This window comes from Pelodiscus sinensis, chromosome Z (genome assembly GCF_052426305.1).
Source record: "Pelodiscus sinensis isolate ZL-2025 chromosome Z, ASM5242630v1, whole genome shotgun sequence".
Classification (NCBI taxonomy): Eukaryota; Metazoa; Chordata; order Testudines; family Trionychidae; genus Pelodiscus; species Pelodiscus sinensis.
Window position 1 is genome coordinate 36,820,487 of NC_143085.1, and position 13,497 is coordinate 36,833,983.

At 50.3% G+C, this 13,497-nt stretch overlaps 1 protein-coding gene across 3 annotated transcripts in view; it reads left to right on the plus strand.

Moving 5' to 3' along the window:
- The window catches only part of SEZ6L (seizure related 6 homolog like), a 175,564-nt gene that overhangs the window by 93,099 nt on the left and 68,968 nt on the right, over window positions 1-13,497 (plus strand). For all 3 annotated transcript variants that reach the window (XM_075898884.2, XM_075898882.2, XM_075898883.2), the window contains exons 2-3: window positions 8,290-9,015; window positions 11,711-11,844. In XM_075898884.2, the coding sequence (XP_075754999.2) occupies window positions 8,290-9,015; window positions 11,711-11,844 (860 nt within the window). The remainder of the gene's footprint in view (window positions 1-8,289; window positions 9,016-11,710; window positions 11,845-13,497) is intronic.

The following is a 13,497-nucleotide window of genomic DNA, read 5'->3' on the forward strand; positions in this document are numbered from 1 at the left end:
CGCAGGTGTGCACTGGCAGGTCTCCTCCACTACACCTATAACATTCCCCAGTCTGGTGGATTGTCTTCATAGGCAGGCCCCTCTGAATTGGCAGAAAGATTCCAGAGCAATTTCATCACAAAGCAAATTGTCCAACAAGGTCTGGCTCTTTTGAAAACTGAGGATGCATCTGAATCAATTCCAGAGCCACGGCTGTTTATCGGGTCAGACAGCAGAGCTGGTGTTTTCCTTCCTGAGCTGCCAGCTTGTTATTATTTACTTGGGACCTTTTTGGGTTTCCTCATAAGTGACTCACCCCCCACTCATGGGCTGGTTTTCCAGCCCACCAGTAAGCCATGCTGTGCAGCTCTCCCACGCCACTGCTGTACCGTCACTCTCCCACCTCGGATGAGAGGAGAGAGGCGCTTAAAGTGCTGGGGGGAGCTGCTGCCAACCTCAGTTAGTCTGATTGTTAAATACATGCAGAAGAGGCCAGCCCCTCCACTGAGCGGATGGACAGGGAAGAGAGGCCAGGAACAGAGGAGATTTAACGAGACACAGAAGAATCTTGAAGAATATCCAACTGCAGTCAGCATGCAGTACAGGACAACTTTGTGAGTAAGACTGTGATGCACCAGAACAAGCATTCTCCCGCAGTGTTCCCTGTACGCTATGTGCTTGTGCAGCCACTCGGAAGACTAGCAGAATGCCCACAGCTAGGTTTGTATTTCTACTGGTGGTGCACATCCGCTCATGCCTCAGTGCACATTAAAAAAATATTCTGCACATGGATGGAAAAGATTAGAGGGGAGATTGTTCTTGTGCCTTTGGATATAAATACCATATAAAGCGCATCCCTCTGACCATGCAGACACCTTCTCCATGAGCACCAGCTGGAGTGCATTGCAAAGTCGAAACAACAGCACACTTTGCTGTGCAGCCTCTGGAAGCCCGCAGGTCTGAACCTTCCACCAGCATACACAGAAATTCCACCTCAGCTGCCTTGACCCGCCCCAGACGCCGACTCAGACAGTAGGGATTTTCCAGCATGCATTAGATCAGGGCTGCTTGGGAGCGAAGGAGGGCTTGAAAGCAGAGTGGCCCTCACAAACAATGAGCTGCCTGCAGTGCCCTGGCTCTTACAATGGGGGGTGAGGAGGAGATTCATCTTGGGACCCTCCCCCTGATATCAGTAGCAGCACAGACTGGCGGTGGAGGAGGGATACAGATGGTGTAGGCCTTGTCTTCACTAGGGAAGAAAGGTGGGGTTACAATGTTAGGAAACATGGTACAATCCTAGTGAAGACGAGGCAGTCTGCAGTTTTCACATAGTATCAGGTAAACTCTAGGGCCAGCCTTGCCTGCACTAGGAATTTACCAAGGTTTAGCTACTGTGTTGTAACCTTTCAGGCTCCTGAGATGATATGGCACCCCTCATCCAAACACATCCCAAACTGCTTTACAAACTCTGCTAATTAATTGTCGACTGCTCTGTGTCACGAAAAAACAGCACCTGGGCCACTAGCACAATGCAGAGCTAATTCAGGTCAATGAAAAATCTTGAAGCAAATGGAAATCTGGCCAAAGCACCATAAGTAGCTCTCCAGATCTTCCAAAAGTGCTGAGGGTCCTTAGTGACCACAAATATGCATACTCTTCAGCGTCAACACTGAACAAATCATGAAGAATTACACTTCATTTTCCTGTCATCCTTTTATTTTGTATCGCTCCGAGCCTTTGGAAACAAAAACAGCAGCATTATATTTCGAATACCTGATTATAGCTTGGGAGAAAAGAATGTGTCACGTCCCCAGCAAACATTCCTGCAGTTAGCAACCGTCTCCTACCCCTGACGGTAATAGAAACCTAAAACTACTGTCAGTCAGAGTGGGGTTGGCAGCATATTGTTTAAAGCAACAGATGTCGGTAAACGTCAATTTCAGCTGCTGCACTGAAATCAATGGAAATTCAGATTGATCGGTAGCAGTCAGAAGGAAAACAGCTTCTCCCCTAGTCTCTCAATAGTACCAACATGGGAGGGAGACCTCTGCAACCCCACAGTCATGGTCCCACCCCTCAGCTTGGGCAGGAATTATTTAGCAGCACCATGCTGCTGGGGGGGGGCTTATCCTCCGTGCAGGTTGGGCTCATGGGGGGAGGAATCTCTGCTTCCCTTTGCCTTCTATGCACCTTACACCCCAGTATCTGGGTCAGGAGACCCCCACAGTCCTGTGATCAGTGCTGGCAGAGTTCAACAGCCCTATTGTCAGGTGCCTTAACCCCCAACCCACCCCCATTGTCCTCTCCTCCATTTCCAGCAATTGTAAAAATAAAAACATTCAAAGATCAAATATATTCTTAAATAAAAATATGAATTGCAGAAATACGGAGGAAACCCCTGTGTTCTGCCAACCATCAGTTAGAGACGCAAGTGAGAGCCCCGTCATGCCACACCGTGCACCAGTGGTTAACACGAACCTTGGTGAACAGTGCCACTGAAGTCCATAGGTCTACTCACAGTGTAGAACCTCACACTGTGAAATGAGGTTCAATCCTGCACGGTTCTGAGCGCTGCCCGAGGGGAGCTGCAGCAGTTTAGCACTCCAAGAGGCTGTTCAAATGAGCATGCCTAGGAATACAGTGTATTGCTAGCTTCACGGTGTTGGTATTCGAGTCCACTGGCCCCCCAGTTTCTCTAGGAACCTGTCCCCCTAGGGCTGGGAAACTCAGTGTCTGATATCCCAGCTGCTCCACCTGTTGGCTGTTAATCTGCTAGGCTACATCTACATTGGCCCCTTTTCCGAAAGGGGCATGCTAATTTTCCAGGTCGTAATAGGGAAATCCGCGGGGGATTTAAATATCCCCCGCGGCATTTAAATAAAAATGTCCGCCGCTTTTTTCCGGCTTTTAGAAAAGCCGGAAAAGAGCGTCTACACTGGCCCCGATCCTCCGGAAAAAAAGCCCTTTTCCAGAGGATCTCTTATTCCTACTTCAAAGTAGGACAGTGTTGACGTGTCTGAGGAAGCTGCACAGAGAAATCAGGCCCTGGATAAAGAAGAACCCCCCATTGTATAATACAGGAGTTGCTACACGAGTGGCTGGATTCTCCATGTGCTCAGAACTGTATCAGAGTTTTAACAGTTGTCTGACATTTCCCTCAGCTATGAAATTCATCAGTACTGTTAGCTCTCATCTCACTGCCCCGAGTTTTACCCTTGTTGTTGCTATTCCACTGCCTAGATGGGTGCTCCCAGGGTGAAACTCAGCCTCTGCACAGCCCTGTACAAAGGTTCTGTGCCACTTAAATCCCGTACGGGTTCAGAGTGAAGTGTGAGTCTCATGCAGAGGTGTCATCCTGGGTGCACAGTTTCCCTCAAGAGGAGTGATGTGGCTATCAGGCAGAAGAGGTCCATTCTTCCTGGCTACTAGCTGACTCACAGGCATGTGCATGGACATGGCTGGAGGTTAGTCTGGGGGAGGTAGTGCAGGCGTAGCTTAGTTTTGCACATTATAAATATGAAGCCAGCTGTTTTTACTGCACCCATCACAGACACAAATAATTCTCCAGACACCATGCAGGGGGAGAGTGGCTGAGATATTACAGCAAGCACAGTACAAAAGCTCCTCTATGTCTTCTCCCAATAATACTGTGGGTGCTGACAATGTTGTGTCATATGAATTGTTCTTAGCTACACTGCAGAATCCAGCAGTGGGAGATCAGTGCTTTAGCTTGCTCAGTATTTCACCCATCAGTTTGACCATCTCCCCTCATTCTGCCTTCTTCCTGGATGGTCAGTGTTTCTATAGCACAGAGTGTTGTACAGGATGGGGTGGGACCTTGTGTTATAATCACGCACGATTCAGCTTGGAGAGCAATAACTGGGCTCTGTTTGGTGAGTTTCTCCTGCGTGCCCATCTTCTCTGCTCAGCCAACGGGCAGAACCCTACATCAGAGGCAGCATGCCCTAGATGAGCTGAGCTGAGCAGAACTTCACCACCCCAGTGCTTCGCCCTCTGTCCCTGGATAGAAGCTCCTAGCCTTTCCCTACGTCTCTTTCACACAGCTATCAGAGCACTGTCCTGCTAAATGTTTGTCTTCTGGAGCACGGTGTGATGGGCTGGTCAGTCTCGGCAAAGTCAAATATAAGATCAGCCTGTCTCTCCCAGGTCTGAATTCTGCATTCCCTGAAGAGTTTCTATATTCAACAATAACAAAACCCCACGGTTCAGCACAATATTCTCCTCACAGCAGAATGCCTCCTTTATGCTGACCCAGGCACGTTCCTATGTCCCTGAAGGGACCTTGTTTTGTCTTAATGCAAGGGAATCTGGAAGCAGTTTGCTACATTTAAATAGTTGTAGTCACAGAGGTAACAGTAAGAGGATGTACCCTGGTGCACAGATCCTGCAAGAGCCCGCAGAGCTGCAGCAAAAGCCAGCAGGGAGCTTCTGGATGCAATAGGAAAGTGTCTGTAAGAAATGTTAAGCTTCTTTTACTGCTTCTGTCCCTCTTCAATTTAAATTGTTTAGGATACCAGCACAAATGGCAACCAAGCCCTCTCCACTCTGCAGGGATCTCTGCTTGCTCCAATGCAACACTATCTTGCAAAGTGTAATAGCAAATTAGCACCCTTCTCTTTGACGAGAAAGGGAGGCAGGAAAATACTGGGAATACAAGGGGGCTTCAATGTCCTACTTTTGCATCCCTGGAAGCCTGGCTTCCAGTTCCATCTGGGTTATTATAGGGCCATCTGCTTGGGTCCTCACTGATGCTTGGGGAATGAGGAGTAACAGTTAATTCAAACTAAGGACTTAGTTCGAATTAACGTTTCACTGCCGCGTGTAGCCACGCAGCAGTGAGTTCGGGCTAGTGAAATTTCAAAATGGCGACCAGACGGGAACATGCAAATAAAGCCTGGGATATTTAAATCCCGGGCTTCATTTGCAACTCCGGTCACCTCATTTGCCTGCCTAGCTCGAATTAACGAGCTAGTGTAGACATACCCATTGTCTTTAATTTGGAACTTTGAGTTCATTTTCTGTAAATAAATCCAGACCCCAAGGAGGGGGTAATCTTACCACTGAAAAAGCATGAGGAAGAGGCCCTGGATCTAGGGAAACAGAGGCAAGGTGTTTTCAAGCAGCCTGCCCACATGGGGTGCTCAGGAAGCAGCCAACCTTGTTACAACCTGCTACAGCTGTTTCCCATAAATTACCATCCCTGTTTGCTGCATTTCTACATTCCAGCGACACAGTTAATGGGCTGTTTCCATTGTGTTTAGAGCATGTCACATCTCATGCCTAGTTCAAAGACTCTTTTATAGTAAAACGAATGCCAAAACTTCAGAAGCAAGGCATTCAAAGGCCTTTAAAAATCATGGACTATGATAAATAATGGATAAGCTCTACAAAGGTTGTACTCACCTATGCTAATAACTCTGAACTGTCCCTACATTTCAGATTTAACATCAAAGAGTCCCTTTGTTCCCTTCTCACTCTGGTCCTACATTAATTCCTGGAAAGTGAAGGGCATGAAATAAAGTCAGATGCAAAAATAACAATTGTGTTTTTATGTAAAATGCCATTAATCTTGATTTGAATGAAACATTCAGGGTATTTTAGGGCTTCAAGCCACTTGTCAAAGACAGAGGCTGCTTTGCGAAATACCATCAAATCCCAGAAGCTTCCTGGGCAGATCAGACCACTGCAGAGGTCCAGGGAACCTCTCCTTTCCCCAATGCATTTGGCCTGGCTGTGCAAAGCTGGGGAAATACCTTTGTGGCCCCTGGAGCAACCAGCTTACACCCATTCCATTGATCTTACTATAGCTATAGTGTTAGAGAAAACAAATTAATGCCTTTCTGGGCAAAGTGGCTCAGAAACAGTACCATGAGACTTATTTAACCAATCTCAACCAACCAATACAGCTGAGGGATTACCAACTGCTCAGAGTTCTCCTGGTGAGTTAGTGTCCGCAAACAAAAAACATTTTTTTACTGTGTGATTTAGAATAATGCAAATGCAGGGAGCTGTCTTCACACCTGAGGTATTCTGCCAGCAGAAAGAGATGCTGACTATGTCAAAGAAATTGTTATTCGCTACTGTCTAGTCAAATGGTAATAAAACCCAATGTCCCCTTGCCAAATTCAGCCAGGCAATTTTCTTTTCCCTGACCTCCAGTGGTCATAGATGGCATGTGTTGATTAAATGGCATTTTCTTGCATTTTTTTCTGAATTTACTATCCCTGAAATTCCAAGGAGTCACTTTGTGATACATTTTGGTATTAAGGGTGAATAGATTCATATCCATTTCTGAATAAAATTGAGTCATTTCTCTGCATAAACTTGGGCTTGTTTAGTTTGCAAAGGAGAAGACTGAGAGGGGACATGATAGCAGCTTTCAAGTACCTGAAAGGGTGTCACAAGGAGGAGGAAGAAAAATTGTTCTCCTTGACCACTGAGGATAGGACAAGTAGCAATGGGTTTAAATTGCAGCAAGGGAGGTTTTAGGTTGGATATTAGGAAAAACTTCCTACTGTCAGGGTGGTTAAACACTGGTATAAATTGCCTAGGGAGGTTGTGGACAGACATCTATCAGGGATGGTCTAGACCCGGGGGGGCAATAATTTTTGGTGGGGGGGCCACTTCAAGATTTTGTAAAGTGGTCAAGGGCTGCACTTTTCTGTGGAGGAGGTGCAGGGTCTAGGATGGAGTTTGGGCACAAAAGGGCGCATGGGTAGGTGTTTGGGTGCAGGAGAGGAATCTTGCCTAGGGGAGCGGCATAGGAGGAGGTACAGGATCTGGGAGGGGACTCATGCTCACAAAGCCTGACCTTTCCCCTGATTGTGGGTGCAGTGCAACACATATAACTGCACCTGACATGGTGGGAGCCAGAAAGCACAAGAAAAATCTCTGTAAGAAGCCCAGTGAAAGCATGAGATGAGGGAGTCCATCATTATCCTTGCAACCAGCATCAAAGCTGCACTTTTAGGACTGCTAAACCCCCTGTAGGTACCTGAGGGCCACGCAGGAAACATGGGTACTTTCATATTTGACATGCCTGATGTCTGCAGCTGGGAAGGAGTCAGTCACATTCCAACAGGGGTGCTGAAAGCCTCTGTCAACCTCTGGGCAAGGTGGAGGGGTGGGGTGCTCCCACAAGGAGCCCTCAGAGCTGCACGGAGCATGCAGCACTGTGCTCCAGTGGCAACTTAAAGGGCCCAAGGCGCCAGTCACCACCACTAAGCCCCCAGCCCCTTTGAATCACTGGACCCTGGGAGCACTTGTCCCTTTTGTCCCTCTCTGTCAGTGGGCTTGCAGTCCAAACACATTCTCCTATTCTGAGAGTAAAAAAAGAAGCTCTCTTGTGCGCTGTGTTTAACCTGAAGTTTGGAGGATTTAGATCCCAAACAGGCTTGTGAGAGAGAGATAGGAGTGGGTTCTGCATAACATGGTTTAAGTAAAACATACGAAGTACCTTCCCTAGGATTCATTGTTATTGTGAGCAGTGTTTGTTCTGTTTGATTTTACTTCATGCTACACTTTCTGTTTATATTTTACCCTGAGGTAGATCTGACAATTTGTCTTAAAGAGAGACTTATTTATGATCAATTTCCACAGCTAACCTGTGGGGTTGTTGCTTTGACTAATCTTTCCAGTCTTTTCCTTTGCTTAACATTTGCCAGAGGCTGGGAATGGAGTTGATTACTTGAAGTTTCCCTGTTCTATTCACTCCCTCTGGGGCATCTGGCACTGGCCACTGTTGGCAGACAGGATACCGGGCTGGATGGACCTTTGGTCTGACCCAGTGTGGCCATTCTTATGTTCTTAGCACAAGAGTGTATAGGTTGCACTTGCTAAACAAAACAGTAGTTTTGTGATTAGAAGGGGGGAGAGTGGCTTGATGAGGCTTCTGGAGTCCATGGGGCATGCGGTACCTGCATGACAATAGCAAGGAGCAGCAGCTGAATCAATCTTTTCCAAGCCGACATATTCACTGATGCTGATTGTCACGCGGTAGCTGTTCAGAGAGACTGCACCATAGCAATAAACTCCGCGTGCGCAAACAAACCTTTCGACTCCCTAGCTTTCAACGATACAGGTGCCCAGAGAAGCCCTGAACTGAGCTGTGAGCGGAGGCTCTTTAGGGGCAGCGTCAGTCAATCAGTGCAGGGTGCTTATTGCTCTGAATGCTTTTGAGAGCAGCAGGAGTTGGCATTCGCTGGGGGGTTGATTTAACACTCATAGGCACAGGGCATGATTCCACGCCCAAGATTTTCAGTGTTTCTCTTTTCCCTCCCTCTCTTGCAGACAGTCACTTGGAGGGGAAGAACGCCCTCTCAGGGTCCTACCCACTCGGCTCCGACGAACTCCTGAACAACGCCATGGGCTCAGAGACTGGAGAGCCCCCCCACGCCACTGCTCACAGCCTTGCTCAGTCGGGGGAAGACTTCTTTGAAACTGTGACTGATGGGGTGACGCTGCTGCCTCACAGTGATGTTCTCCCAGGGCCAGCATCTGCCCTTGATGCTCTTACAGAACAACCTTTCCCTTCCAAGCAGAAGCCGCCTTCTCTGAAGCAAGCGAACACCGCAAGAAAGCACCCAAGACCCCAAACTACCCCCTTGGTGCTTCAGAGAGCTGCTTCTCAGCCAAACCTGTCAGGCCCCAGGTCCTCCCCATCTTCAGAAGAGCTTCATGCCCTGGGCAATGGAACCACTATGGCTACTGACGACAAGCAAGCAACCCCTGGGCTGTCCTCGTGGGGCGGCAGGAAAGGGAGCCAGGGCACAACCAGTCAGTCTCCACTGCAGATTTCTCCTTTTACGTTACGGCCTTTAATCCCCCAGCTCACTTCCCAAAGCCCAGAGACAGTTGAGCCGTCGGCGGTGGGTACGGCTGCAGCACAAGGCACAGCGGCGAACCAGACAGGCAGTGCAGAGAACGAGATGAAGGGGTCTGCTTCCGAAGAAAGTCAGGAAACGACCACTTCCACCATCGTCACGACCACAGTCATCACCACCGAGCACATGCCAGGTAAGCCCCACTGGCTCTGCTCTGCATGGCCCCACAAACCCCGAGCAACAGGAAGAGGCGGGGTGGAGTCGCCAGGCAGTGAGGCAAGAGAGGACACGCTTCCTGGGCCTGTGAATGCAGCATGCACTTTTGGAGAGCTCACATGTTTCATCAGTGTAAAAAATCTGCACTAGTGTGTGGGCGTGGCCACTTGCAGGAGAGTGTTGCACCTCGTTCTCGTGCGAAAGGCAGCCTGGAAATAACGAGGGAGGTGGGGAGAGAGATGAGGAGCAATGCAGGGCCAAAGAAAGAGAGATTGTCAGCTCTTTAAGGTATCCTGGGGATCAGGAAGGCTGTTGTAGGGACTGGCAGAACCGGGTGAATGAGGGCTCAGGCTCAAGCAGGCTAAAGCAGGGGTGGGGAACCTCAGACCCAGGGGTCAGATCCAGCCCTCAGCTTGCCAAAGCTCAAGCCCCCTCCACCCCAGCATTGAGAGCTGGTGCTCAGCCTTGCAGCCTGCCCCCACGGCCTCCCACAGTCCTCCCCACAGGGCTGGAGCACCAGTGCTGCCCTCCCCCCCCACACACTGAATCCCTCATTTTTGGCCCCACCCCAGAGCCTGGAGGGGGGGGGGCACAAAATCTTCTAGCCTGGGCGCCTCCAGGCTCTAGTGTGCGAGGGGACTATGGGGAGTGTTCTGCTTCTAAGTCGGGGACCATGTCAGCGCCTACACCCCGCCACTCTCTCAGACTGCACCCCCCTCCTATTCCAGCAACCGCAGCCTCCTTTGTGTGATGACCCTCCGGACAGGCCCATTCATGCTTTCCTCTACCAGGGACATTCCCACCTGCCACCTCTGGCAGGCCTCCCGTTCACTGCTGCAGCTACCACTCCCTCAGCGCCTGGCAGGGGAACCCAGGACTGTCCTCTACTCTGGTTCTGGCTCAGGAGCCCTCTAAATAGCAGCCAAAATCTCCTGCACCCTGCTGCATTTCCATGACCCTCTTCCTCATCTCCCCGCTCCTCGGGGTTAGCCAGCCTCACAACGCCCTCCTCCCCAAGAGGAGCCAGGCCTGGGCTACTTGTCTCCAGAGCCAGCCTCTTCTCCTGGGGAGACAGCCTCCCTGCTTTTATAGAAATCCTGCCTGTCAGAGGTGGCAGGAACGCTAGGCAGGGAAAGGCTGTGCCTTCCCAAACCACCAGCCTGGCCCCGCTCATTCTCTGCTTCCAGAACACCTGCTGTAGGGCATGTTGAGGGTGGAGGATTGTTGCCTCCAAGTGTCTGCCCTCCATATGCTCTGGGGCTGGCGAGACTGGGGTCACACACAGCCCCACCTCCCCATGGTGCAGGGGGTGTGGCTTGGTTCCTATGGGGTGAAGCCTGGGCAATAGGGGCGGGTCTGGAGCTGAGAACTTGCCTCCCCCAGCTCCATCTTCACCCACCACCCATGCTGCCTGTCCCCCATCCAGATAAGCTTCCCCCAACCGGGGCTGTTACTGCCCTCCCCCCAACTTAATTCTCCCCTATTGCAGCCTAATTGGCTGACTGGTCCCATCTGAGCTCTGGCAGGGCACTGTGGGGGAAGCACCCCATCACACCATCAGTAGGGCTGTTCCAGGGCCCTTCCCCATTGTTCAGGGTCCCTGACATGAGTGAGAGTTGTCCTGTGTAGGGCAGGGACACCGACACTTCACTATGCACCTGTACCTGCCTTCCTCTCATGCCAGTTAGAATCTTACTAGTCTGCCATCCTCCCTCGGGTTCCAGCTACTGCCAGTCAAATAACCTAACTGCCAGGTAGGCTATTAGAACAAGCACTGAAAGTGAAGTTCTCTGAGTGTGATCCAAAGCCCTTCAGTGGAGTTGTTCCCCTGACTCTCCAGGGCTTTGGGCCAGGTGTTCCAAGGAGCTATGCGTTGCAGTTCAAAGGTGTGGGTGCTGTGCTCATTTCAGAGGCCTTTGGATGGTTGGCAAAATCCACCTGGCAAGGAAACCCGGCATTGTGTGGCCTGCAATGAACCCCTCAGTCAGGGTCACCGTTTGTTTGTAAACAGGAGCGACTGCCAGAATCCAGCTCCAGAATAGACAGAGATGCAGTCTGTTTCCTTGTTGCTGGCGATTCGCCCGCGGGCATGCTGCAGAAGGTATCCTGCAGAAATGTCCCGGACTTTTTGGTAGCCAGTCTCCCTTCTAAAAAAGAAAAGAGGAAAATAAATGTTTTCTTAGCTCTTTTCCCAACTGCTGTGTGTGGAAAGCAAGCCCTGACTAGGGATGCAATAGTGTAGTCATTTAACCGACTAACGGATAAGCCAAAGCATATAGGTTAATGCTATAGACTACATGCATTTCACCCACACCCCTTGCCAGTACATTTTTTAGAAGGCTGGCCAGCAGCTCATCTCAGTCCTGGCTTGCACCCGGTCCGGGACCTTCCCCCTCTGTGGCTCTGTATTGAAAGTGTGTGAGGACCCAGGCAGGCAGGCAGCCCGGCTTATTTCCAGCTTGTGCTGGGTCTGGGAGCTCAGATACCTCCCCACTGGACAGGGGCTGCCCAGGGACTTTAGGCTAGTGGACTAACCAATAAGAATTCATGAGGTTCTCGACTAGTCAATTAACCGATATTTAGTATCCCTAGCCCTGACTGACCACAAGGTTTGCTCCTCAGCCTGTGTCCAGTGCGCCCCACTTTATTCATTCATGTGGCTTTGCCTCCAGTTATCTGCAGCGTGAGCTTCTACGACCCGGAAGGCTACATTGACTCGACAGACTACCCCCCCCTTCCAGTGCACAACTTCCTGGAGTGCACCTACAACGTGACGGTCTACACGGGCTACGGCGTTGAGCTGCAGGTAAGAACACGACAGCGCTTCGCAATTTCTCTTTCCTCAGGGAGTCAGTGCGTGAAGCTGCCATCATGCAATTCAACATTGCTGTTCCTGACTTCCCATCGGTACCCCCAACATGAGCGTGGCTGTGTTTACACAGGCAGAGAGCAGCCAGCCACAGGATCTGAATCCAAACATCCTGAGCTGTAGCTGTGCATTGCACACGTGATTACCTAGGCAGAAGTTTGGCCTTCCACAGCAGGCCAGCATTAGCTGTGTGAACTGCCAGGCCCATACACAGGCGGGGGGTGAACGGTGTGGATGCAGTCCCTCATAGTCCCCGAAGTAAGCAGACTCCGGCCAACTAGGGGAAGGCAGGAGCAGCCCGCTGCTTGAGCCTCCCTTCCCCATGCTCTGACCAGCCCAGGGAAAGCTGGGGCTGATTTCCCTGCTTACTTGGGGGACCATGGAGGGGGCACACACGCACACACACAAAAAGCACACACACACACACACAAAATTCCTGCATACAGGCCTGACACCATAGCACCACAGAATGCCCAGCTCTCCTGTCAGGGCAGCTGTCTGTCCATTTTGATCCATGTAGAATAGCACAATAGAAACAACATTGGCTCGAGTGTCTGTCTGTGGCAGGCAAAGAGAGAGGGATGGAGGCAGAGACTCACAGTGGGGAATCGCCCAGTTCCCCCTGCCGGTGGCTCAGCCTGGGATCTGATCCTGGAATCTCAGACGCAGTGCTCAGTTCCAAGCTTCAGGAAACGCCCCTCTCTGCAGAAGGGTTTTCCTAGGATCCTGCCTGCAGCTGCTGCGCTGGTTCTTTGGGGCAGCAAGGGAGAGGGGGTGGCCTGGCGAGAAATAATGGAACATGGAGAAATCCAAAGCTTAGCCAAGAATTAAGGAATGATCCCAAGGAACAAGCCCAATGGCCCAAGGAAAAGGACTTTCTCAGCATTCACAGGCACAGGAATTAGCTTACTCTCCCCTTTTGTCTCGCTCTCTCTCAAACACACACGTGGAGATGTGCACTGTGTATGCAGGAAGGGCAAAACTTGTAACCAAATGTGTGCACATTAAAATGACTTCTGGCAAGCCAGGCCATTGAAACATTGCTGAAATCCTGCCCATGAAGCAAATGACTTGTCAGAGCAAAGGAGCCCTCTGCCCATCCAACACCAGCCAGTCAGCCCCATTGACAGTATTACAGTCACAAGTACCTCTGTCATCCAAGGAGCTCAGAGTATGTCATAAACTGGAGTAAATGAACAAATGCTTTGTCCTTCCTGCAGCCAAGCTTCTCCATGCACCTTACAGATATCTGTTCAGTTAGCCTTCCCACCCTGCTGAGAGCCAGGCCTGCCTTGCTCCCAATTTACACGGGGGAAACTGAGGCACGGAGCAGTGAAAATGACTTGCCTGCACTCACAGCAAGTTAGTGCCAGAGTCCCAGTGAGCTCCTAGATGAGCACACATATCATAATCATGTGAAGACTTTACACACCTCAGTCTGCAAGGAAATCAAAGCTTTAGCAAAGACAAGGACATCACCCTTATGGTGCACAGTACCCAGTGTATATGAAGCATGCGCTCACTGAAATCAATGTCCCTGACTCTGAACATGATTACACTGGCATAGGCTTTATCAAAGTTTTCCCAGAA